Here is a 24583-nt window from a genome sequence, read left to right on the forward strand (position 1 = left end):
ACAAATACAAAGAACACAGTGAATGAACACCAGGAGTTTCTGGAAATAAGACACTAAGTCAGGTCCTGCTGGCTAAGAGAGTGCAGTGCTGCTTTCCTAGGTAACAGAGTCCCAAAAGAGGATAGTTTTAAAACACTAGATTAACAGAAAGAGATAAGATAGTCTTCAGATACTCTTTATTTAACCCCTTATTCATTCAGTAGATATTCATTGAGCACTAACTATATGCCTGATACTTTGGATAGACCCTGAAGACGAGATGGAAATGACCAGAGTAGAGTGAAAGAAAATGTGAGAGTGGTTCCTCTTCTAGAAACAATGGTCAGTGGAGTGATTCTCTGAGAAAGTAAAACTTGAAAAATACAGGTATCTAGCCATGACAGAAAAAAGCAAAACAAACAATAGGAAAACAAATTTCAAACAGAGGGAACAAGAGTACACAGAACCCCAAACAAGAAAAAGCATAATGTACTATGAACTGACAGGAGGCCAGTGTGACTGGAACAGAGTGAGTGAGAAGGAAGCAATATGAGACAAGACGGAGACTGACACATCCTTGAACACCATAATTATTATAGGAGTTTCTATTTGGGAAACAAAACAGAATACACTATGCTTAAGTGAGGCAATATATGTGAACACCACAATTGGTATTTTGCAGGAGTAGGTAGATTGTGACAGTGTTGTTTAACATTTGTATCATCAGCATGTTAAAAATGGAATAAAGGGAGTATATTCTTTAATTTGGAAAACAATGCTAAATTTAAGGTGTGTGATTACCAGTGACAATAAAAGCATAATTTGACATTTATGAAATGATTCACAGTTTATGAGACCTTTTATAACATATCATTAATGCATTTAATATTCACACAAACCTTTGGCAATAGGTAGGGCATGTATTGCCATGTCAATTCAACAGAAAAAATAAGCTGCATGACTTGTTCAAGATCACATAGCTAATACGTTATGAAGCCAGAACCAGAACTCAGCTCTGAGTCTAGTACTCTTTACTGTATAAACTACACTTCTTTTGTTTTCACATTCTAACGTATTGGAGGAGGAAATTAGATTTCCAAATGACCTTGGAAAGTGAGAAATATCTGCAAATTCAAAAGTTGGCATTCACTAAGGTAAAATACAAGCCAGAATAATAAAGAAAAAGATCATACTTAAATGTAGGATCTGCAGTTACTTATGAATGTGACATAAAATAATTTAGGATAAACATGCCATAGTTTTGTGACAACAACAGAAAGCACATTGCCAGAGTTCAAAGAAGCAGTACAGTCTGTGAGTAACACAGTATATTCTCTGGAGTCAGACTTTGTGGGTGCTAGTCCTGGCTTTACTTCTTAGACATTTATGACATTAAGAAGTTCCTTCTGTGATTCAGTTTCTTCATCTATAAAATGAGGATATTAGTAATTGTGCCTCTGCCTGCAGTAGTTAAGACTTAATGAATGGAAACAACCTAAATGTCCATTGACAGATGACTGGATAAAGAAGTTGTGGCATATTTCTATGAAGGAATATGACTCAGCCATAAAAAATAATAAAATAATGCCATTTGCAGCAACATGGATGAACCTGGAGAATGTCATTCTAAGTGAAGTAAGCCAGAAAGAGAAAGAAAAATACCATATGATATCACTTATATGTAGAATCTAAAAAAAAAAAAGGCAAATGAGCTTATTTGCAAAACAGAAACACTCACAGACCTAGAAAACAAACTACGGTTACCAGGGGAGAAAGAGGGTGGGAAGGGGTAAATTGAGAGATTGAGATTTACAGATACTAACTACTATATATAAAAGAGAAACAAGTTTATACTGTATAGCATAGGGAACCACATTCAATATCTTGTAGTAACCTATGTTGAAAAAGAATATGAAAACAAATATATCTATGTTCCTATATGACTGAATTATTGTGCTGTACACCAGAAATTGGCACAACGTTGTAAACTGTACTTCAATTAAAAAAAAAAACAAAAGAAACAAACGAACAGAAAACCCAAAACCATATGTATGAAGCACAATAAACTTAGTGAAGTGCAATTTAAAAAGAAAGATTTAATTAGTACTTTAGAGCTACATACTCGGCTCTTGGTTTCTGCATCTATGAAATGGGGATGTAGTAGTGACACCTACTGCCTGCAGTAGTTAAGATTTGATGAGTCCTTCAGAGTACTTGTAGCTCTGAATGCATGGCTCACAGCTAAAGTGTATGAGCTTTCTTCTTCTTCTCCTTCCCTTTTCCTCTTTCTCTTCCCTTACTAGATACCATAATTGAATTCTCAGTACTCAAAACTCTTGAGGCACTTTTTAGAGATTTTAAGGCAACTCAGGATTTGACAGTTTGGGAAAGTATTAAAAATGACAGTCATTATAGGAAATAAATTAGTATTTATTAAGTACTTACCATATGCTAACCAAGTATTTGCATTAAGCCGTTTCACTCACTTCATCTTCTTTCATCCTCACAAAAACTATTTTTAACTTTTTATTTTGAAACAATTTTAGATTTAGAAAATTTGCAAAAATAGTACAGAGAATTTCCAGATACCCTTCACTCAGCTTCCCCTAATGTTAACATCTTACATAAACAAAGATGTAGTTATCAAAACCAGGAAATTAATATTTGTACAGTGTCAGTAATTGAACTATAGAATTTGTTCTGATTTCGCCAGTTTTTCCTTTAATTTCCTTTTCCTATCTGACAATTTCTCACTCTTTCCTTCTAGTTCGTGATCTTGATAGTTTTGAAGGTAATACTTATCAGTCATTTTGTAGACTGTCCCTTATTTGGAGTTTGCCTGATACTTTCTCATAATGGAATTACGGTCATGCATTTTGGGCAGAAACACCACAGAAGTGATGTGCCCTTCTCAGTGTATCCTACCAGGGATGTACACGATACCCCAGTGTCTTATTGTTGGTAATACTAACTTTGATCCTTGAGTTAAGGTGGTATTTATCCTCTGTAAAGTTATTATTTTCCCTTTGTAGTTAATAACTATCTTGGGGGTGATATTTTAAGGATATGCAAATATTCTATTTTACATCACTAAATTTGATCTCTGAGGTGAAGGGATATCTGTCAACTTTCTCCACTGTAACACTACTGTTTTTCCTTTTGTAATGAATAAATATCTTAGGGGGAGATTCTTTGAGACTATGCGAATATCCTGATTCTCTCCAGACTTCAGCCCACTAATTTTAGCATACTTCACTCCCAACATCTTTTAACATGAATATTATTGTCTTAGTGTTGTAGATGAGGAAATGGAGCCTCAAGAGAGGTTTATTTACCAGTTTGAGGTCGCACCAATAGTAAACGCAGCTGTGTCATACTCTGAAGTCCCTTATAATTTCATCATTCTGTTAAGATATGTTAACCCCAGTATATGGGAGAAGAATCTTCCAGAGGAAGGAGGAGGGGAGGCTCCTAAACTCAGAATACATATTGTTGGGAAGACAAAATTGAAGTTTTAAGAAAAGTTTTAAAACTAGATGGGGATCAGCTGTTGAGGGTAAAACAATGTCTCCTCAAGGCACAGTGAGAAAGTTAGACTTGGTGCTCACTGAGTGATCCAAGAGGAAAAAGGAGGTTTTGTATGAACTGTGGACATGGATACAAATAGAATAAAGCTTGACCTTTCTGTAAAGATTTATGTTTTATGCTTGAGAAGTTTCTTTCAATCTTGAATTGACATTTTTATAAAATTTAATTTGAGACATTAAAAAAAAAGATTTCTTTGATTAGGTTATCAAAACTCCCACCAAAAGATGTATCTTCCCACAGTGTTGGTATTAAACAACCAAATCTCATTCTTCATTTATTTCTTATACCACCTTAAGAAAGATCTCCCTTTTACATAGTGGAATTTTTTTTTTTTTTTTTTTTTTTTGGTGTGGTGGTTGTTAGAGGATATGATAAGGTTTATTTATTTATTTATTATTTTTAGAGGAGGTACTGGGGGTTGAACCCCAGACCTTGTGCATGCTAAGCATGCACTCTACCACTTGAGGACCTCTATTTTAAAAATATTCAGTACATGAATGAGATTTTACTACCAAGCTAATAAAGTAAATCTTTCTGGAATTTGTCTATTTATCTTTACTAAAAATGAACTGTACTCAATCATAAGCAAAAATCCTACAGTAGTAAAATAAGTGTGGTAAAGAGATTGGGAGAATATATGTGAGTAATTTTAACTAAATTATGCATTTATTTGAGAGAGTGAAGACATCATTTTTATAAGACATTGCCATTTTGGGGTTGGGTGTCCTTTCAGCTATTATGAGTCATTTCTAACAGTCTTTTCCCCCCAAACTGAGAGGATTTCTTTTCTCATCTTATCAGAGTTCAGGCTTAGTTCTGTTCTAAAATAAGCAACCAAAAGTGGAATAGTCAGCATGTCTGAAAAGTCAGCAGCATTGTCCTACCACAAGTGGCTATTCTTTTCAGAAACAGCAGTCCTCTGAAATCATGATGTTAGGTGTAGATGTTTAACTTCATATATCATCTGGAATTTGTTAAGTATTTCGTGAACAAACAAGATGCAAATATTACTCTAAAGATTGTCATACCTTTAAAAATGTCATAGTTTCTGATGTCTATAATCAGTATGACTTGGCTGCCTTGCCTACCTAAATTTTTCTGTCCTTCATATTCTAATTAATTTCCTTTATGACACTCAGATATATTTCCCCTCTCATATGTGTTTCTCTCTCCATAACTTTTTGAAACTTAGCACAGTGACAGAGTAAACTACCAACAAGCCCCAAATAATGGACAATTTTAGAGGCCCACAGAATTCAGACATGGGTTTTTACATTATCTAAAATTGTTTAAAACATAATTCTAAAAATTTAACCCATAGCTCAAGAGTTAGATTTCAAGACAGAACATTAATGACATAAAACTTCACAGCCTTTGTGATAAGAAAAATAGTATGAGGGTTTCTAGAATTAATTTGTGATTTTTTTAATCTTGATCTTTTAAAAAAAATTGTAGGAAACAACATCTCTTTCTCTTGTTTCAGTTCTTTGAAAAATTTGTTATTATAGTAACTGCATTATTTCCAGAATCAGCATAATTATGCTCTATAAACCTCTAAAAGAATTCCGTATTACTCTTTTTTACAAATCTCTCTTAAATTGGAAATTTGAAAACTTACTGGATTTTTGTTGATGTTAAAAAATTATTGTTAATTTTTAACAGTATGATGATAGTTGTATGGTTATATGTGAGTCATCATGTTTCAAAATTATGTACTAAAATCATTTACATATGACATGCATATGAGATTTGCTTCAGAATAATATGAAAGGCAGGTAGATGAAGGTATGTAGATGGAGTAACATTCATCATAAATTTAACATTTTTGCAGCTTGATGGTAGGTAGGTTCCTTGGAGATGATTGTACTGTTCTATTTACTTTTGCATATGGTTAAGATTTTTAAATAATAACTCTTACTAGATGTTTAGGTCTCTTATTTTGAATGTGAGAAGCTGAATTCTTAATCCATTAATAACATTTTAGTTTATTGTACTGCTTATGAGAATGTTTTTCCTCCTTTCTAATTAATAGACTGAAGACATTAAAGAAATAGCGAAAAAGACACAAGCTCTGCCAAAAGTGAACTCGAAGAGGCAGCGAATCGTGATTTTCACCCAAGGGAGAGATGACACTGTACTGGCTACAGGTACACATGGCAACTGTGGGAGATGCCCAGTATTATGGAGATTAATCATTAAAAAATTCTATATTCTTCTATTATAATTTATTTAAAACAACATACTTTTTTTTTCCTTTTTTTTTAAACTACCTTCACTCATTCAACTCACTCCCAATCCTGCCTCTGGCAACCACCAGTCTATTCTCTGTATCTGTGAATTTGTTTGTTTGCTTTTTAATTCTGCATACAGGTGAGATCACACAGTATTTGTCTTTGTGTCTCACTAATTTCACTTAGCTTAGTGCCCTCAAGGTCCATCCATATTGTTTCAAATAGCAGTATTTCCTTCTTTTTTTATGGCTGGATAATATCCCTGTGGGGATTGTGTGGGAGAGAGAGAGAGAGAGTGTGTGTGTGTGTATCACATTTTCTTTATCCATTCTGAAGTCTATCCATTCTAAGTGTCTATCAGTGGACACTTAGGTTGTTTCCATGTCTTGGCGATTGTAAAGAATGCTTCAGTGAACATAGGGTTGCAATATCTCTTTGAGTTAATGTTTTTGTTCCCTTCAGATAAATACCCAGAAGTAGAAATGCTGGATCATATGGTAGCACCAATTTACATTATTCCAACCAACAGTGCATAAGGATACCCTTTTCTCCATGTCTTTGCCAACATTTATTTCTTATCTTTTTGATAATAGCTATTCTAACAGTATGAGGTGATATCTCATTGTCATTTTGATTTGCATTTTCCTAATGATTAGTGATGTTGAGCACCTTTTCATGTACCTGTTGGCTGCCTGTTGTCATCTTTGGAAAAAAGACCTATTTAGATCCTCTGCCCATTTTTTAATTGGATTGTTTGGGTTTTTGTTTTTTATTTTGCTACTGAGTTGTATGAGTTCTTTATACATTTTGGGATGTTAACCCCTAATCAGATACATGACTTCCAAATATTTTCTCCCATTCCTTAGGTTGCCTTTTCATTTAGTTGATGGTTTCCTTTGCTGTACAGAAGTTTTTTAATTTGAAGTGTCACTTGTTTTATTATTACTTTTTTGGCTTGTGCCTTTGGTATAAAATCCAAAAAATCATCATCAAGACCAATGTCAAGGACTTACCTCCTTCATTTCCCTCTAAGAGTTTTTAGGTTTCAAGTTTTACCTTCAGTCTTTTATCCAAACTGAGGTGATGTTTGTGTATGTTGTAAAATAGTGATCTACTTTCATTCTTTTGTATATAGCTGTCTAGTTTTCCCAGCACCATTTATTGAAGAGACTGTCTTTCCTCATTGTATACTCTTGGGTCTTTTACCATGAATTAATTGACCATGTGTGTATGGATTTATTTCTGGGCTCTCTTTTCTGTTCCATTGATCTATATGTTTGTTTTTATGTCGGTACCATACTGTTTTGATTTCTCTCTTTGTAATATAGTTTGAAATCAGGAAGTGTGATACCCCTAGTCTTGTTATTTTTCTCAAGATTGCTTTGGCTATTTAGAGTCTTTTGTGGTACCATAGAAATTTTAGAGCTATTCTTTTTCTGTGAAGATGTACATTTTATTGTTTTTATTTTAATAAATGTACTTACCTTCTCTCAGTAGAAAAGATTTCATTTTCACAAACTTAATTTATTAAAATTCAGTTCAGTAAATCCACTTTGATTTAGTTTATTTACTTTGATATTTTGGAGATATTGTCAATCTAGAAATGTTTTTCCTGGGGTGGGGGGGAATGTATATTTTGCTTACCAAATACCTATGCTTGAATAAAATAAATTGATCTGATTATGAACAAATAAAATTCAGAAATAAGTTTAGTCCTTAGTTTTAAACCTCAAGAAGAAAACCTCACCTCTGTTTCTACTCAGCCATCTATTTTATTGTTCTCATAGAAGTAGAATAGGAATTTCATCTAGTATACAAACATCTTATTGATTAAAATGAGGAATACTGTCAATATGATTCTGCCTGCTATTAAAGCCAAAATACAAACCTTTAAATACTGTCTGAACCATTAAGATTAAAGCCAATCAGTTACTTAATAATTATTATAAACAGTAGCAATTATTACCTTTGTGTTTGTTCAGTACTCTGCTGAACACTGAAATTTAAGGTAGCCTTAAAGAGCTAGCTCAGAAATTAAATTAATACACATCAAAATATGAATACAAGGAAGTATAATTACACTTCTTAATTATTGGTACAGACTATATGGGTTGTATTGACTCAGGAGGCCAGTACAGCTTAAAGAAAGATGTTATAGTGAATATGGAGTAAATTTTTTAATGAATTAAATATATAAGCCTGAAATGGATGAAAGAAGAAATTACTGTCACATTGTGGAGAGAAGGAACCCTAAAATTAATTTATTCTGACCTTCTTATTTTAGAATTGTCAAAAGCAAAATTCAGAAATTTACTTCAAAAAATGTATGTTTCAGAGTAATTCAGTGAGTGGTAAATAGTGAAGTGGGGTTATAGATGAAATGGTATTTGTCAAGGGTTAATAACTGTGGAAGCCAGGTGATGGATATATGGGGTATGTTCATTATGCTGTTACTTCCACCTTTACATATGTTTAAAATTTTCCATAATTTAAAGTATATAAAATAGGAGGAAAAGTAAAAAAATGATTTTCAAACAAAATTCAGAGATATTAAGTGGTTTTCCCAAGATACATTGATATTCTTGCTAAGCCTTGAATTTTAGGAAGGAGTTAAAGAAAAGAGGGCAGTCCAGTCAAAGAGGATCATGTGAGCGAAGGCACCAGGTACCATATAATTTTTATTGTGATGATGGGAAAAGCCATGTGGTTCATTTGTACAAGAGAGAAAAGAAGTAAGTCATGAAAAAAATATTCCTGCATTGGTAATAACTATCTGAAATGCTGTCTTCCTATAGTATGTGGCCTGTTCCTGTCTTAGCAATGAACTCTGTTTGGAAAAGTAAAAAACAGGCAGATTTCTTATCTTATAGGAACTGTAGTACTGCCTTCCATTTCATAAAATGCAATTTGTTGCTCTTTATGAAGACATTTATTTTAAGGTTTTATATATTTATATATTCCAGATACACATATTGTGCAAGTGTCTTCCTCATTGTGAATTTGCACAATTTCCCAAAATAGAAACCTTTAAAATTAGCTTTCCCTTCCTGTGACTGAATTTCCTTGTCAACTCATTTTGTTCTTTATTAAATCTATTAAACCATTCTTAGGACTGCTTACCAGCAGGAATTTGTTTGAGGAAAGACACTGGCTAATCTTTGCTGTTCCTACTATATGAAAATGAACTTAAATTAGAGGATGCACTATATCTGCGATGCATGATAAATACAAGATGGATAGAGAATCTGTTCAGTGGTGTCAGCTACAAAAGCAAACATGATAAATGTTAATGCAGTTTTGAGCCCTGGGATAAGCTATTCAATGCACAAGCATAGCTGAATCTCTTTGCTGTGTTGTTATTCATGGCAGCCAAATAAATGTCAATAATAAAAGAGAATTAAAGATTTTCATTTCCCAGAGGCAATCCTCTAATACGGCTTGATCTTTCATTTCATTTGTAATTCGTTCTCATGTCAGGATGCAATCATTCGCCAGGCTCTGGGTGTCATGTTAAGTCATTTAATAATGATTAAGAACATAAAAATGCTTGGCCTGTGGGGCAATTCACAGAAGAGATGCCAATTTGTTATTGTTTTTCCTCCTTTCCTCTTGAATATGGATCAGCTTTTTCCCACCTCCTAGCATTAAAATACTAACGGAAGATGGGGAAGGAAAGTGTCCCTTAATTCACCATAAGTGACATTCCAGAATGGCACAAGGCAGTGCTAGCACACTTATTAAAACACTAATTAGGAATCATTGTTCCTTAAACCTCACACTGTAGAGTATTTTTTAATGATCACTGCTAAGTTGGTGGCATTTAGTGATAATATAACAAAATCAGTTTCTTTGGAATTTAATTCCAGAGACCTTTCTCCTTTTGAGATATGGAGTCTATAAACCACTTTTTCTTATTTTGTAGATAGAATTCTTTGAATTCCTCTTCTCTCAATTGCTTGTGAATCTAAAGCCTTTTCCCTTTTTTTTTTTTTTTTTTTTTTGTCACCTCTGTTTCATTTGGGTATCCATCCTCTATCCCTACAACCCAGAGGTTTTGCAGAGATTTTGTCACATCCAATCATTGTTTCGTTGATTGCAGGCTAATTGAGTTTCGAGCTTTTTGAGGGGTGAGGGGTTGGAGGGCGGACTGGGAAGTAATAAGAGTAAGAGGCAAGGGCTGAAGGGCAGGGAAGAAAAGATGATTCTATCTGTTTTGATCCTTTAACTAAATGTTGAATAAACCTTTTGGTAGCATGGGAGTCAGGTTAGGGAAATAATTTCTGTGTCTATAAACTTTAGAAAAACTGAGACTAAAGATTACCTACCAGACAGCAGCTGCTAATGAGGTCTTCATTTATTAACATCTTAACTGTATTAAGGATTGCAGTAAAAAAAAATAAAGATTTTATACATATACATGTATAAATATATACATACATGCACATAAATACATACACATATATATGTCTTTATAGAAAGTTTAAATTTCTTCAAATTTCTGTACTAAACACATGGCTAAAAATTGGAAGAAGCAATGGGACCTTTGTTCTAAATTGAAAGTAATGCATTTTTACACAGTGGTTCTTACGAGACAATAAATTAGGTCCACTGAAGTTGTAGACTCTTCTGAGTACTTTCAGAATGCTTTCTGGGTTGTTTGAATTGTAATTTTGCCCCAGTGGGAAAAACAGACTAGGTCAGAGGTTTTCAGCTGAAAGACTGGGGCTATCATATCAGAATCACCAAATGGGCCTTTGGTAAATACAACCCTGCCTTAATAAAAACACCTTCCCCTCAATCTGATACATCCCTATGAGGAGTTAGGGTATACATCCTCAAGAAGATGTATGAGAATGAGGGTGATCGGGTCTGAGGGAAGGAGAGTGCAGACTTGTCTATTTGTTGAAAAAGCTCCTTCAGGTGATATAGCAATGCTGTCTATCCTTCACCTCTCACTTTGAGAACCATTGGATTAGATGATTTGATAATGATGCCTCACATTCTATGATCCTGTGGGATGATGGAAACAAAACCTTTTTGCAGCTAAGCATCTAGCATTTGAATAAGTCGGGCCTTGGTGAATGCATGTCTTTCTCAATAAATCACAAAGTAACAAGGACCCATCCACAATTACAAGCAATCTACGTATTTAAATAGTCTCCTGCCTCTGAGGAGCTTTAATTTAAGATAGTCCTATCATAGTGTCCTTTATCATTTCATTATGAGGAAATGGGGTTACTTAAGTTTCTTGTCTTCATGTTCTTGAGTCCTTGAATTTGTCACCCCATTTGCTAGTTGAGTTTTCATGTTTTTTTGAAAATACCCAGTGCTTACTCTATAAGAAAGGTCAACGTGATTTGCAGTTCTGGTAGGCATAAAGCCCAGAAGGTGTGCAAAAGAAAATGCAAACTCTAAAGGAAAACAGTCTCAGCAGCTGGAAGGATAATGTCAGCACATCACCACAACTCCTACTGCTACAAAATATTAATATAAATCATTTTGAAAATGTTCTCTCTACTACAGCCAAACCAATTTTAAATCATGATCTTGTTGGCCTAGGTTGGTAATGGTGTGAATAGAACAAATTAAGTAGCATTCTTCCAGAATGTCTGTATATGACGTTCACGGAAGAAAGTTCTTGCCTGATGAAATTTTACAGAATATATAATAACAAGTAAGTTATTAACTCATGTTCCATATTTAGATTTGTGTAATTGCAAAAGACAAAGACCTTTAATTAGCCAAGAGTTTGAAAATAGTTGAGAATTACGTATGTGGAACTGTCGCGTTCCTGACAAAATAATATCTTTGGGGCTTGGTTTGTATGGTTTAGTGATCTCAGGCCTGCCTGTCAAGAAATGAGACTTCTTTCAACTTCCACCTTTCTATCAAAGCTAGAAAGCAAAATGGGAGACAGCCTACACTGGGAAAATATTAGCCTATAATAGGGTTTATTTTTAGAAGGGCCTTTATTCCAATCTATTGAGGCACAGATTACATACTATAAAATGGACATATATTTTACTAAATAACATATAACAACCACCATAATCAAAATGTAGAACATCTCATATAGTTTGAAGTATATGAGTACAAAATTGGTACAACTTTTCATTATGTAAACATACTCATGCCCCTATCACCAGATCAAGTAATAGAACACTTCCAGCACTTTCAAAGGCCCACCTTGTACTCCCCTCCTAGTCACTACCCCCACCAAACATAACCATTATTATGGCTTCTAATTCTAACAGTTTGTTTTGCTTTTTTTTTTTAAATAGAATCACCCAATATACAGACTTTTTATCTCTCTCTGTCCCCATACTTTTTTAAGCACCACCTGACTTTCTGACAACATAAGATGCTCTCGGCTCTTGTATTCTACCTACCTCAGTCCTAGAATCAACTGTTTCTTTCAAGTAACCCTGGTTCTTTTATTGGCAAAAGTAACCCTGGTTCTAAATTGGTATTTAGAAACCGAGATCTGGGTGCTAGATATGCATCCAGAATAAGAATCATTGCTTCTAGGCCATCTTACAAATAGATTGGCAATATATGTATGTATAATAACCCATGAATACACACCCATCTATATTTATTTTTTTATCTGTATATCCATTGATATATCTAAATTCCATGAGTTCAAACTGTACCTTTGATTCCAGTCGAACAATAGAGTTCATTCTAGCCTTCTCCTTTTCCTTATTTATAACTTCTTCCTCTGACATTAAAAGTTCTGGTTCTCATTATATAAAATATATTTATTTATTTGTTCCATCCTAAAAAATTTTTAAATTGCTTACCCATTCCCTTGTGTGAAACCCATTTTCTTAATTGGGTACAGTGCTGGTTTACAGTTCTTTTTGTCTCTGGCCCTACAGTAGCCAGTCAAAATATTGTTAGCCACAAGTAACTAAGTTAGTTCTTTTACTCCATCCACTTCAGTGTGGTTACATTTTTCATTTGTAATACAGTTATGTTCATTTGTTCGAGTCTGTGTTCCATTTTGGTTTCAGTTCATAGCTGGGTTGGTTTTTTTAATAAGTAAAATTCACTCTTAATAGAGTCAAGTTCTGTGTGTTTTGACAAATGCGTGAGTTTATGTAGCCACCACCATAGTTGTAATACAGCATTGTTCCATTTTTGAGCTCCACTTTTCCAAAGTGAAGGTGCCAATTTATAATCACACCAGCAGCATGTAGAATCCATCTTTTTAACTTCAATTATTCTATGTTCTAGTGTCTCATTATGGTTTTAATTGAAATTTTCCTATTATAATGAGGTGGGGCACCTTTTCATCTGCTTTTGTAAAGTTCCTGTTGGAGTATCTTCTTTTGTAAAGTTCCTGTTGAATTCCTTTGCCCATATTAGATTGTCTTATTGATTATGATTCTTTTTATACAGTCTGCATGTAAGTTTTTTTATTAGACAAACGTATTGCAAATATATTCTCCCATTCTGTGCCCTGCCATTTCACTCTCTTCACGGTATCTTTTAATAAATAAAAGCCTTTAATTTTAAAATAGCCCAATTTATAATGTTTCCCCCTGTGGGTAACAACTTTTCATGTTCTTTTGAAGAAAACCTTTGCATATGCAAAGCTCATGAAAATATTTTCCTATTCTTTTTTCCTACAATTTTTAAGATTTTTTCATCTAGATCCACATTCCATTCAGAATTAGAATAGTTTTTATATATATCATATGGGCTTGAGGGCATGATTCATTTATTTTGCCCCCCCATATGAGTAACCAGTTGATCCATCATCATTTATGAAAAAGGAACACCCTTTCCCTAACTGCACTACATTTGTACCTTTGTCTCATTTCAGATGACCTTATATCTGTGAGTCTTTTTCTAGGCTTTTCTATTCTTGTACCAGTTTACACTCTCAGTTACTTAATTTATAATCAGTCTTTTTATCTGGTAACATCAGTTTTTTAATTTTGTTGTTCAAAGTTTTCCTGGTTCTTCTTGGCCCTTTGCATCTCTACGTAAATTATAGAATCAGCTTTTTGTCACTGCCTCCCACATTTTTTTCAGTCCTTAACAGAATTTGTATTGAGATCATGTTGAATCTGCATTTTAATTGGAGAGAACTGACATCTTTATAATATTGTGTCTTCCAATCCATAGAGTATTTCCCTTTGTTAATTTAGGTGGTCTTTAATTTTTCTCACAATGTTTGTTGTTTTCAGTGTAATTGTCTTGTATATATATATCTTTGTAAGATTCCTAGTGATTTGTTTTTTCATGCTATTCATTTTTAGACATCATTCTTAATAGATTTCAGTTTCTATTTTTTTAATTGATATCCATATTTTTTTATAATGACCTTGTTTTTAACTTACTAATTTTAATCATGTATCTTTTGATTCTTTAGGATTTTCTCTGTGTATAATGATATCATCTATGAATAATTACAGTTTTACTTCTTCTCTTCTAATTGTTTGCTTCTTTAATTTTTTTTACTGCACTAACTCGCACAGAGAGGCACATTGAGTATGAGTATAGTTGAAATGGTTATATTGAACATCTTTGTCTCATTCCCAATCTCAGGTGAAAAACCTACAATGTTTCATCCAAAAAAGATAGTGTTTGCTGTAGTTTTTGTATAGATACTCTTAATCAGATTAAGGAAGTTCCCTTCCATTAGTAGCTTGCTAAGAGTTTTGTTGTTGTTGTTAAGATTTTTTTTTTAATTTATGAAGGAGTGTTAAATTTTAGTGAGTAACTTTTCTGCATCTATTAAGATTACTGTGTGATTTCTTTCCTTTTTTTCTTTTAACGTGTAAATTACAGCTTGATTTTTGGAGTGGTAAATCACCTTTACATTCTTGGGATAATCCCAATAGAGTCATGGTATTCTTTTAATATACTGTTGGATTTGGTCTGATTATATTTTGTTTCAGATTTTTGCGGTGTTGTTTATGAGAATGTTTGCCTTGTAATTTTTCTTTCCAGTAACATCATTGTTAGTTTGGTAGGAATGTTCTGATGACCTTATAAAGTGAATTAGAAAGTGCCTTTTTCTGCTCTGAAAGAGTTTTATAAGATTGATGTGATTTTTATGTAAATATTTGAAAGAGCTCACCCATCAAAATATCTTGGCCTAGGGAATACTTTGTCTGATGGCTTTTCATTACAGATTTGGCTTCTTTAATTGACGAGGAATGTTCAGCTTTTTCTATTTCTTCCTAGGCTGGTTTTGATAAATTGATATCTTTCTAGAAATTTTTCTATTTTATCTAAATATTCAAGTTTATTAGCATGAAATTATTCATAATGTTCTCTCATCTTCCTAATTATGGTAACATCTATAGTGATCTTTCTTTAATTCCCGATCTTGGAATTAAATTTGTGCTCTTTCTTTTTTCCTTGATCCCTCTTCCTAGAGGTGTACTTTAGTTTGGATCTTCCAAGAACTAGATGCCAAGATGAAGTTAGACATCAAGAGGTTTATTGAAGGAAATACCTGCAAAGGGAAATAAGATGGGAGTCAGAGGAGGCAAGGAGACCTATCAAATTGTGGTGTAGATCTTAGGTTGAGTAGGAGCTACTCACCTGAGACTGCCCACTCTCCCCTTGAACATACTATCTCTTACTTAATAAATCCTTACTTTACTTTCTTGATCTAAAAAAAAAAAAAAAAAGTAGGTTAGCTAGGAAGAGGCTTAGATTGCAATGTAATTAAGTTTTGACAAGGCCAGTGATGAGTCATCAAGCCAGAGTTGCTCATCAAGCAAGTTTGCCCAAGAGAGCCCCACCTCTCTCAAAAATAGGACAGCCTGAAACTCCAGTTTTGGTCTCACTAGCCCTGGAAATTGCTAAAAACTTTGTTGGCTTTTCTGCTTCTTAGCAAGAGCCCATTGCCTAGATTCTCAGCCTCTCACCGAGTACCCTGTAGGGAAAAGTCAACTTTTAGAATGTCAGCCTAGCTCTTTAAGGTTCTCCTCTCTCAGAGATCTTATCCCATCAGGTCTTGGCCACTCTGGCAACTCTCATACCTTCATTTATTTAAAAAAAAAAAAAAGGTTGGTTTTTTTTGCAGCTTTTCTTGCTGTTTATGGTGTAGGAGTTGGTTTGTTACAAGCTATAGCATTAGAGCCTAACTAAAAGTCCTTAGTCAATATTTTTATTATGAAATAGAAATATATATGGCCCAAGAAAGTAAAGTGGGCTCATCTATTTGTTGCATAAGGTTTTTAGCTGATTTAACAATACTGTCCTCCATAATCCACTTTGAGAACTTCTGAGAATTAGGTAGTTTCCCCTTGATCCCAAAGTTAGAGACAAAAACAGCTAGATTAGAACCCAGCCTCTTGAATCCAAGTCTAGTATAATCTGTTCTTTACCATGTTGCTTTATTTATTTTCAACAGCAGTTCTCAACTCAGAGCAGTTTTTCCCCTCACTTTTGGTTGTCACAATTGGATGGGTGGTGGAGGGTGGGGGGATTTCACTAGCATCTAATGGACTAGCAGATAAAGGCCAGAGATCCTACTACATCCTATAACGCACAAGACAACCTCTCACAACAAAGAATTACCTGGTCCAAAACATAAATAGTGCCAAGATTGGAAAAATCCTGACTTACAGTGTACCTCAGAAAATGTATACTTTAAGGATCACTGTCTGCTTCTTCATTACACTTAACCATTAATCAATACCAATAGACTTTAGTAGGGTAAATCTTCTTGTAGGAATATATCCAGAGGCCCCTTGAACCAAGGAAGCATCCATATATGATCTAGTCCTTATTTGGTTAACTGTGTTTCTTAGAGCTTCTCCCAAATAATCTTCAACTTCTAAGACTTCTCTAATTAGAATCTGTTAGAGGTGGAAAACATTCTGATGAGGAGGTGTGTATACATCTTATAAATGCATTTCATAAATGTAAATGAATGTCTAGATAATAGCTATATTTTGTTTATAGGTAGGTAGATAAACACATAGACACACATTAGCTTAAATGCTTCTTAAAGAATGTGTCCATTGTCTTTTAAAACTACAGATAATCAATTTCTATAATTGAAAGCTCTTGAAAATATAGAGATGGATACTTATCTAAGAGGTATATTACCAAATGTTTTTCAGAATAATTATTGTTTATACCCAGTGAGTGATTTTTCTGTAATTAAGTTAGATACCAAAATTCATATTTCAGAGCATTACAACTTGGCGGCAAAATTTTATTTGGGCTGAAACAGTGCATGCAAGTTTTTTGGCTCAGATGAAAGTCTTTGGAGGTGTAGCAGAAAAGTATGATGCAGATAATTGAATAGCTAGAATTTTCCTCGGTTAAAAGAAATTAAGTGTTTGTACATTGATTATGAAAAGCTGCGTAAGTGAAGACTTAACTATTGCCTTATTCCTTTTACTAGGATAAAAACAGTTTACCCTAATTAAACTTGTTTAGAAGCTCACGTCATTTTTGATTCATTGATTTTTAAAGTAGCCCTGTAGAAGACAGCATTCCTGAGGACTTCACCCCCATTGCTCAATCTTGGTCCATAAGTTTATTTAGCTTTTGTCTGCTTCTGTTAAACTATTTTATGTTCTTATGTTTAGAGCTTTTTTGGTTCAATAAACAGTCAAGTCTCAAGAAAATGTCCTAGTTTTTTGGTCATATTAATTATTTTGCACTTAGCCATCTATTTAATTTACTTCTAATAAATTTTGCCTGTACTCTTAATTATTACTTTAGTCCTAGAACCCCACTCCCTACCCATCTATAACAAAGAGAAATTTTTTTAAATGCTTTGGGAATAGACAGTATATTCATATGGTTCAGAATTCAAAAGGTGCTATAAGTAGGGCTGTTCAGTGGCCCAGCACTTGTGAGGAAATTGGCAGTTTTTCATTATTAGAGTAACTATAAAACTTGTCATCAAAACCTACATACTTTTGAGAGTGAAAGAGGGTGCTATTAATTATAATAGGACTATCCGTGCAAACCATTCCATATGGTCATGCCAATCATTATAGACATTTAAACAAAGATGTTTGGTAAAATGAATTCTTGCATTGGTTGGGGTTTTGGACTGTGTTACTTCTACCATTTCTTTGAACACAGAGATTCTTGATCACATGCTAAGAATATTTCAGGTAAGAGAACTTAAAGGAGTCCAAGACTATCTAACTCCAAGCAGGACAAGTTGGAGAGACCAGACACTGATAAATAAAACAGTAAAACAGTACGAATGAATTCAAATCAGTATGGTTTTATTGAGCACCTTCCATGTGTCAAGAATTGTAATTATACAGGTAAATCAGACAAAAACTCCTTTTCTTGGAATCTAGGAGGGATAACCCACTAATGCAATATGAGAAGTAGTATACAATTTTATGAACTAATTTTTATAGCGTAACAGAGGGAACAAGAAGTTGGGAAAAGTTTCACAAAGGAAGTGACGTTTGAACTAGGCTTTGAAGAATACTTAGAATTTTGGCAAGCTGAGATTACAAAAGACAGTAAGTTAATGGAATAATAAGATCAAAAGGCAAAGAGGCCTTTAAGGGTATGATGTATCACAAAGAAAGTCACATATCAGGGGGAGGGATGTGGGTAGGCATGAAGTGGTAAGTTGTACTAGGCCTTTGAATGCTATGCTGGGCAGTACAAGATTAAATGCTTAAAGCACAATCAGAGAAGGAAGAGATCATTTGGGCTGAGAATATTTTATGGTCAGTTTATCATAATTCCATAAAAGAAAGGAACTACACTTCTACTTGTTTATAAAGCTGTGTTTTGGAGGGATCAGCAAATACTGAAGATGAAGTTTTTTTTTGATTAAATGCCAAAGAATAAAAGCTGCAATAATCCCTCTAAAAAGTATTAGTGATGAATAATCCCATGGGGTTAGAGTGAGACAAATTTGATAGAGTTAGAAAAATTATAGAGAAAAAGAGATATATATAACCTGTGGTAAAAGCACTAGGGAAGATGCCTTAGGAAATTAATAGGTTGGCTTGGTTTAAAGATGATAAACAAAGACTAATGCAAAAGGCTAATGAATTCAGTCATGGAGAAAGTTTATACTAAAGTGCTTTCTAAAAGAATTGCTACTGGACTGGCTTTTATTAAACACTTTTTCCCCTTAAATTAAGGGGAAAATGTAACTAACCCATTAACAAAATTTGCATTTGATGCTATATTAGGAGATAATGTAGCTGTTAATGAAATTATGGAAATTCTGATAATAATTATCAGAAATTAGAAATAGAAGTTCAAAATAGTGTTTAAAATAAAATAAACCATATTCATTCTATCTTAAAATCCACATCGAAGTGGCAGGTAACATTGGAGAAATGTCTCCATTTTCAGGAGATTTTCCTGGCTTAAGGGTTTTAAGAACTGATGGTAGAGTCACCTAAAACAAAGAGCAGTAGGAGTATGTCTTCACTAAAGAGTCTTCATTTATAAGATGCATAATGTGATCATATTCCATGACTTAGAGTTGAATTTTTGTGAAGTTTTTCAGGTAAATCTTTGTGATTGAATTTTCTGTAGAACATTCTGTAGACCATTTTCTTTTGTGACTCACATTTCAGTGAAGGAATTATTTTAAAATTCTTATTCCTGCTAGATGTTGCTTTAATATCCGGAGGTTATCTAGATCCTAAGGAAGATTGGATGAGGAACAGTGGGTGGAGGCCTAGGCAATAAGATGAAGTTCCCTGGAACAATTATACAGTTCCCTAGCAAGGTTCATATTTCTGTCTAAACTGCTGGGTATACTGAATATGCCCATGAGTCCTAGAATAAGTAAACCATGGCCTTCACTTTCTGTATCTTACAGCAGATTTTACCATAAATTACAGATCATAGCATGATTATTGTGAAAGATCAGCAGCGCAATTTGTTATGATCAAATAAACAATAGTTTTGCAGTCAGTGGTCTGTTAAAGCATTTAGATCTTAAGCCCTCATAGCAAATCCATATAGATTTAAACTTTTTAGAGCCTTAGCTCTAGCTACTTTGAAAATGTGACACAAGGGGTAATCAAAAAAGATTTCTTTTGAAATGACTTCATGTTTATCAGTGTCTGTCTTTACACTGCTCTATAAAGGATGTCTATTTTCAGATATGTTTTATTGGCTGTTCTATAAGTACAAAGAACGATTTCCCTGAAAAATAAGAGAAAGGGAGGAACGAGAAAAGGAAGGTGGGGGAGAGTGGGAGCGAAGGGGGGAGCGTTGTTTTTTTTTTTTTTTTAACCTTAATGGAACAGTTGGCTGTAGTAAACTTTTAGAAACCTGTGCATTGGTATATCAACTTAAGAAGTGGATCATAAGGCAGGTCATTAGGTTTCTTTGACACATGATAGCAAGAACCCAACCCAGCATGCCACTTGTAAGCTTATCTATAAAGCCTGGAGGCATTTGTCACCATTGACAGTACTGACATTTAATCTGGGATCTGTTTGCAACTCAGCTTTCCACGTGTTACTGCATATTTGTTGGTCTCAATTCAACCTCAAAGCATAGCTCGCTTTTTCAAGTTCTTCTGAATTGTACCTAACAGAGAAAAATAGAAATGTTAAGTAGATACTATTGGGATGATTATTTTTCTCCAAATGAGTCATGCCAACCAGAAACTGGACATTGACCTCTTGTGCTGTTTCTGTAGTTCACAAGCCAAAGCTATGATGAGTTAGATTAAAGTAAATTAGATTAATGATCCAGGAAGGAGGCCTAGTGGATCATTTAAATGAGAATGATCTGGAAGGCCAAGCCAGCAGGGACTGAAAAAAAAACCTAACCCAGATGAGGCAGATGTTGAGATAAGATGTCCTGGATACAGGGGTTGGTAGCAAGTCTGGTGTTAAGTTAGCATAAGTACAGTCTCCACAGAAGTGCAGCAGCCTGAGCAATCCTAATATAAACACACCAAGATATTATGTGAGCTGGGAGTGGTAGTGGGAAAACGGAAAAAGCTCTTTCTCAGGAGGCAACCAGTGTCAATCAGAGAGGTCTATTTTTATATAAAAGGAGCTGCACTGGTCTTCTAAAAAGAAAGGTTGTCAGGAGCTGGCAAGCACTGGAATGCCCAACAAACACCTTGGAGTTCGTGTGACTCATTTTAGAAGATGGAGGCTAGAGTTTTCAGAAGGATATGGCTCAGGGCTAAGGACAGGGAGTCTAGACTGAAGCTCAGTCCAGTTCTCAGGTTTGATTGGTGCAGAAGACATCTTATTAAGATAGAATAAAAGCTTTGTGGTCACAGTTGGGCCACCACAGTTACATCTGGATGTCTAAAGTTATTCCATGCCCTACTCTTGGTAAATATCCTGCCCTTATTAGGACTATCTTAGAGTTTATACCCAACTCTCAAGTGCAGCCTGAACTATAGAGACCTGGGAAAGATATGAGCAGGGCAAAATGAGAAAGGAACTCATGCAAGAGAAATTGGGACTTAAAATGCCAGCAGATCTGAACATGTCATGCCAGAAAGCAAGTTGCAATTTTTTTTTAACTACTACAATGCTAAATTGAACTACAGCTAAGTATAACTTACTGTGATGGGTTAATAGTGGAAACAAAGATCTGTGGCGCTCACTTCAGAGCTTATGCTTAAGTAAGGTAGGTGAGATATATACCGGAAAACAGTATATAGAAAGGATTATGTGAATTTTACCCCAAAGTGTACTGTAGAAATAATGCAAGCATGAATTCCCTTTAGTGATCAGAGAAATGATATATTCTAAAAGGGACATGTAAACTAGTTTGTGGAATATAAGTTAGATTTTGATACAAATAAGAACTAGAAATGATCTTAGTGATCATCCGGTACCTCTTAAAAATTTTTTAAATATTGAGACCCACTGCTGGTGAGAGAAATTTTGTACAGCTTTCCTGGCTGACAGCTTGAAAATACATATCAAAAACTTTAAAAAATACTTATCTTTCACTCAGTAACTTTACTTACAAGAATTAATTCTGTAGAATAATTTAACAGGTGCACACAAAGATGTTCATAGAAGCATTGGTCTTAATTGTTTTTTTAATTTTTTAACTTCTCATTTCACAGCAAAGAAGTTGTAAAAATAGATTTTCCATGTATCCTTCACCTGACTTTCTTAAATATTAACATTTTATATAACGACAGTACAATTATCAAAACCAGGAAATTAATGTTGTTATAATACTATTAATAAAGTTACAGGTCTTATTCATATGTTGCCAGTTATCAATTATGTTCTTTTTCTGGCCTAAGATACAATCGAGGATCCCACATTGCATTAGTAATTAGTCAGTTCCTTTTAATTCTCTTATAGTCTGCCATAGTTTTTCAGTCTTTGTCTTTTGTAACTTTGACACCCTTGAAAAGTACTGCCCAATTATTTTGAAGAAAGTTTCTCAGTTTGAGTTTGACAGTGTTTCCTCATGATTAAATTCAGATTATGCATTTTTAGGGAAAAATACCACATGTAATATTATGCTTTTCTCAGTGCATCATATCAGGAAGTATATGTTATCAATTTGCCTCATTGGTGGGGATGTTAACTTTGATCACTTGGTTAAGGTGGTGCCTGTCATGTTTCTCCATCATAAATATAGTGTTTTTCCCTTCTTAATGAGTAAATGTTTTGCGGGGAGATACTTAGTGTCTTTCATCTTTTTTTTTTTCCTTTTCATTATACTTTTGCCCTCTAATTTTTTAACATCCATTGTTTGATCAGTAATAATTATTACTTGGTGTAAGCCATGTAATGATTTTGTATTTTTATTATTCCTCATACATTTATTAAAATTCTACCATCAGAAAGAACTTTCTCTTCTCCCCATTTGTTTGTTTATTCACTTATTTGTATCCACATGGACTGATAGATTTTTATTTTACTTTATGGATATAGATTCAAATTGATTACTAACATTATTTGTTGCTCAGATTGTCATAGATTTGGCCTTTGGAAGTACCTTCAAGTTGGCTCTTACTCCCTTTCAACATGCTCCCATCATTTCTTTACTTCCTCATGTTCTGTTTACAAGATGTTCCAGGTTCATCTTGTAATTCCCCTGCGCTAGCCATGGAATCCAGCCATTTCTCTAAGAAGCCGTGGCTCCTTTTATTGGCACTAGCTGTTCTCATTTCTACTGGATTGTCTTTATTTCTAACTCCTCTGTGGATGAGATAAGGAAATACATGAATATACAAATAATTCTACATCTATTTCTATATCTGTGTGTATATGTATTTAAAATACGAATTCTTAATGATATTGCCTACTCCAGTTCCACTCACAGAGGTTCTCCCATATCCCAGTTACTGTTAACTCTTTATGGTGGATGGAAAGTTACCATGGTATCCATTCACAAAGAAATTCTCAATGAACTGTCACTCTCCACTCCTCCGTTCTGCGTTCCCATCTTCCCACTCTTTCATCCTTTTTCAACCCACCTCTTATAGGCAGGTGAAATCACTTGTTTCTAACTTGTCCTTCCTGTGCTTCATCTTTTTTTTTCTAATAGCTTTGTTGAGATAGAATTCACAAAGCATACCATTTACTCATTTAATATGTGTAATTTAGTTTTTGTAGTGTAGTCACAGAGTTGTGCAACCATCACTACAGTTAATTTTAGAATATTAGAATATTTTCATCACCCCAAAAGAAACCATTTCTCCTCAGTTCCTCCAACCTCTCCCAGCCCTAGGCAGCCACTGACCTGTCTCTCTACATAGGACTTCTGTCTTTTGAATTTTTGAATTTATTGACTTTTGAATTTATAAATATATTCATAAGGCATATAGAAATTGGTTTAGTCATAAAAGTGTTTTTATTAACATGGAAAAATATATACAATATATTCATGAATGTTTTTCTACAAATTTTTAAATAAATTTTTTCAATATATAACATTTTCACACAATACATTCTCTTTTGTATCGGGCCCCTTTCATACAGTATATTTTCATTCAGTATATTTTTAAAGTTCATCCATGTTATAGTAGTACTTCATTCCTTTTTATTGCCATATACAGTTGCCTTTGTCGACTGAAATAAAATCACAGAATGTGAAAGTTGTGGGGTAAGTTTTTATTTGGGGCAAAATGAGGACTATAGCCTGGAAGACAGCATCCCAGAAAGCTCTGAGAAACTATTCCATAGAGGCAGGGGGAAAACTCACTATTACATATGATTTCAGTTAAGGAGGTACATGCAGTCAGGCACACATTTAGGCAGAGGTTTGCTGCTGATCTCAAGGGGCAGATGTCACCACTAATGATTTTAGTGCTTTTCTAGGTATGAGGAGATGCAAGAATTGGACTCATAAAATCTTCTCCTGAAAATATCTAACTATCTGACATCCTGTTCAGCCAGTTTTCCCAGAGCACAGAATGCCTCATTCCTGATCTCCATCCTGAACTCCTTTCAGGGTGTGTTGGAGGTCAGCAGCTGCAGCAGCTTGTGATTTAATCCAAACAGAGTTAGATGGCAAGTGCCAACGTGATCCAATCCTCGTAGAGGCAGACGGCAAGTGCCATTTTTCAGTTAGCACCTTGCATGACATATTCCTTTCCTAGGGCTGCCCTAACAAGTTACCACAACCTGGGCGGCTTAAAACAACAGAAGTTTGTTCTCTCACAGTTACAAAGCATACAAGTCTCCCGATGTCAGCATATGGAGCAATAAAGCTGTCAGCAAGGCCATGTTCCCTCTGTAGGCTCTAGGAGAGAATCCTTTCTTGCCTCTTAGAAGCCTCAAGTAGCTCCTGGCAATCAGTCCTCAGTATTGCCAACATTCCTTGGCTTGTTGCTCCAAGCTCTGCCTTTGTCTTCA

The 24583-nt window shown here is 34.4% G+C and overlaps 1 protein-coding gene across 2 annotated transcripts in view; it reads left to right on the forward strand.

The window, feature by feature from the left end:
- ADK (adenosine kinase) overlaps nt 1-24583 on the forward strand; it is a 414549-nt gene that overhangs the window by 337233 nt on the left and 52733 nt on the right. For both annotated transcript variants that reach the window (XM_010963146.3, XM_045522789.2), the window contains exon 9: nt 5600-5714. In XM_010963146.3, coding sequence (XP_010961448.1) covers nt 5600-5714 — 115 coding nt within the window. The remainder of the gene's footprint in view (nt 1-5599; nt 5715-24583) is intronic.

This window comes from Camelus bactrianus, chromosome 11, assembly GCF_048773025.1.
Source record: "Camelus bactrianus isolate YW-2024 breed Bactrian camel chromosome 11, ASM4877302v1, whole genome shotgun sequence".
Lineage (NCBI taxonomy): Eukaryota > Metazoa > Chordata > Mammalia > Artiodactyla > Camelidae > Camelus > Camelus bactrianus.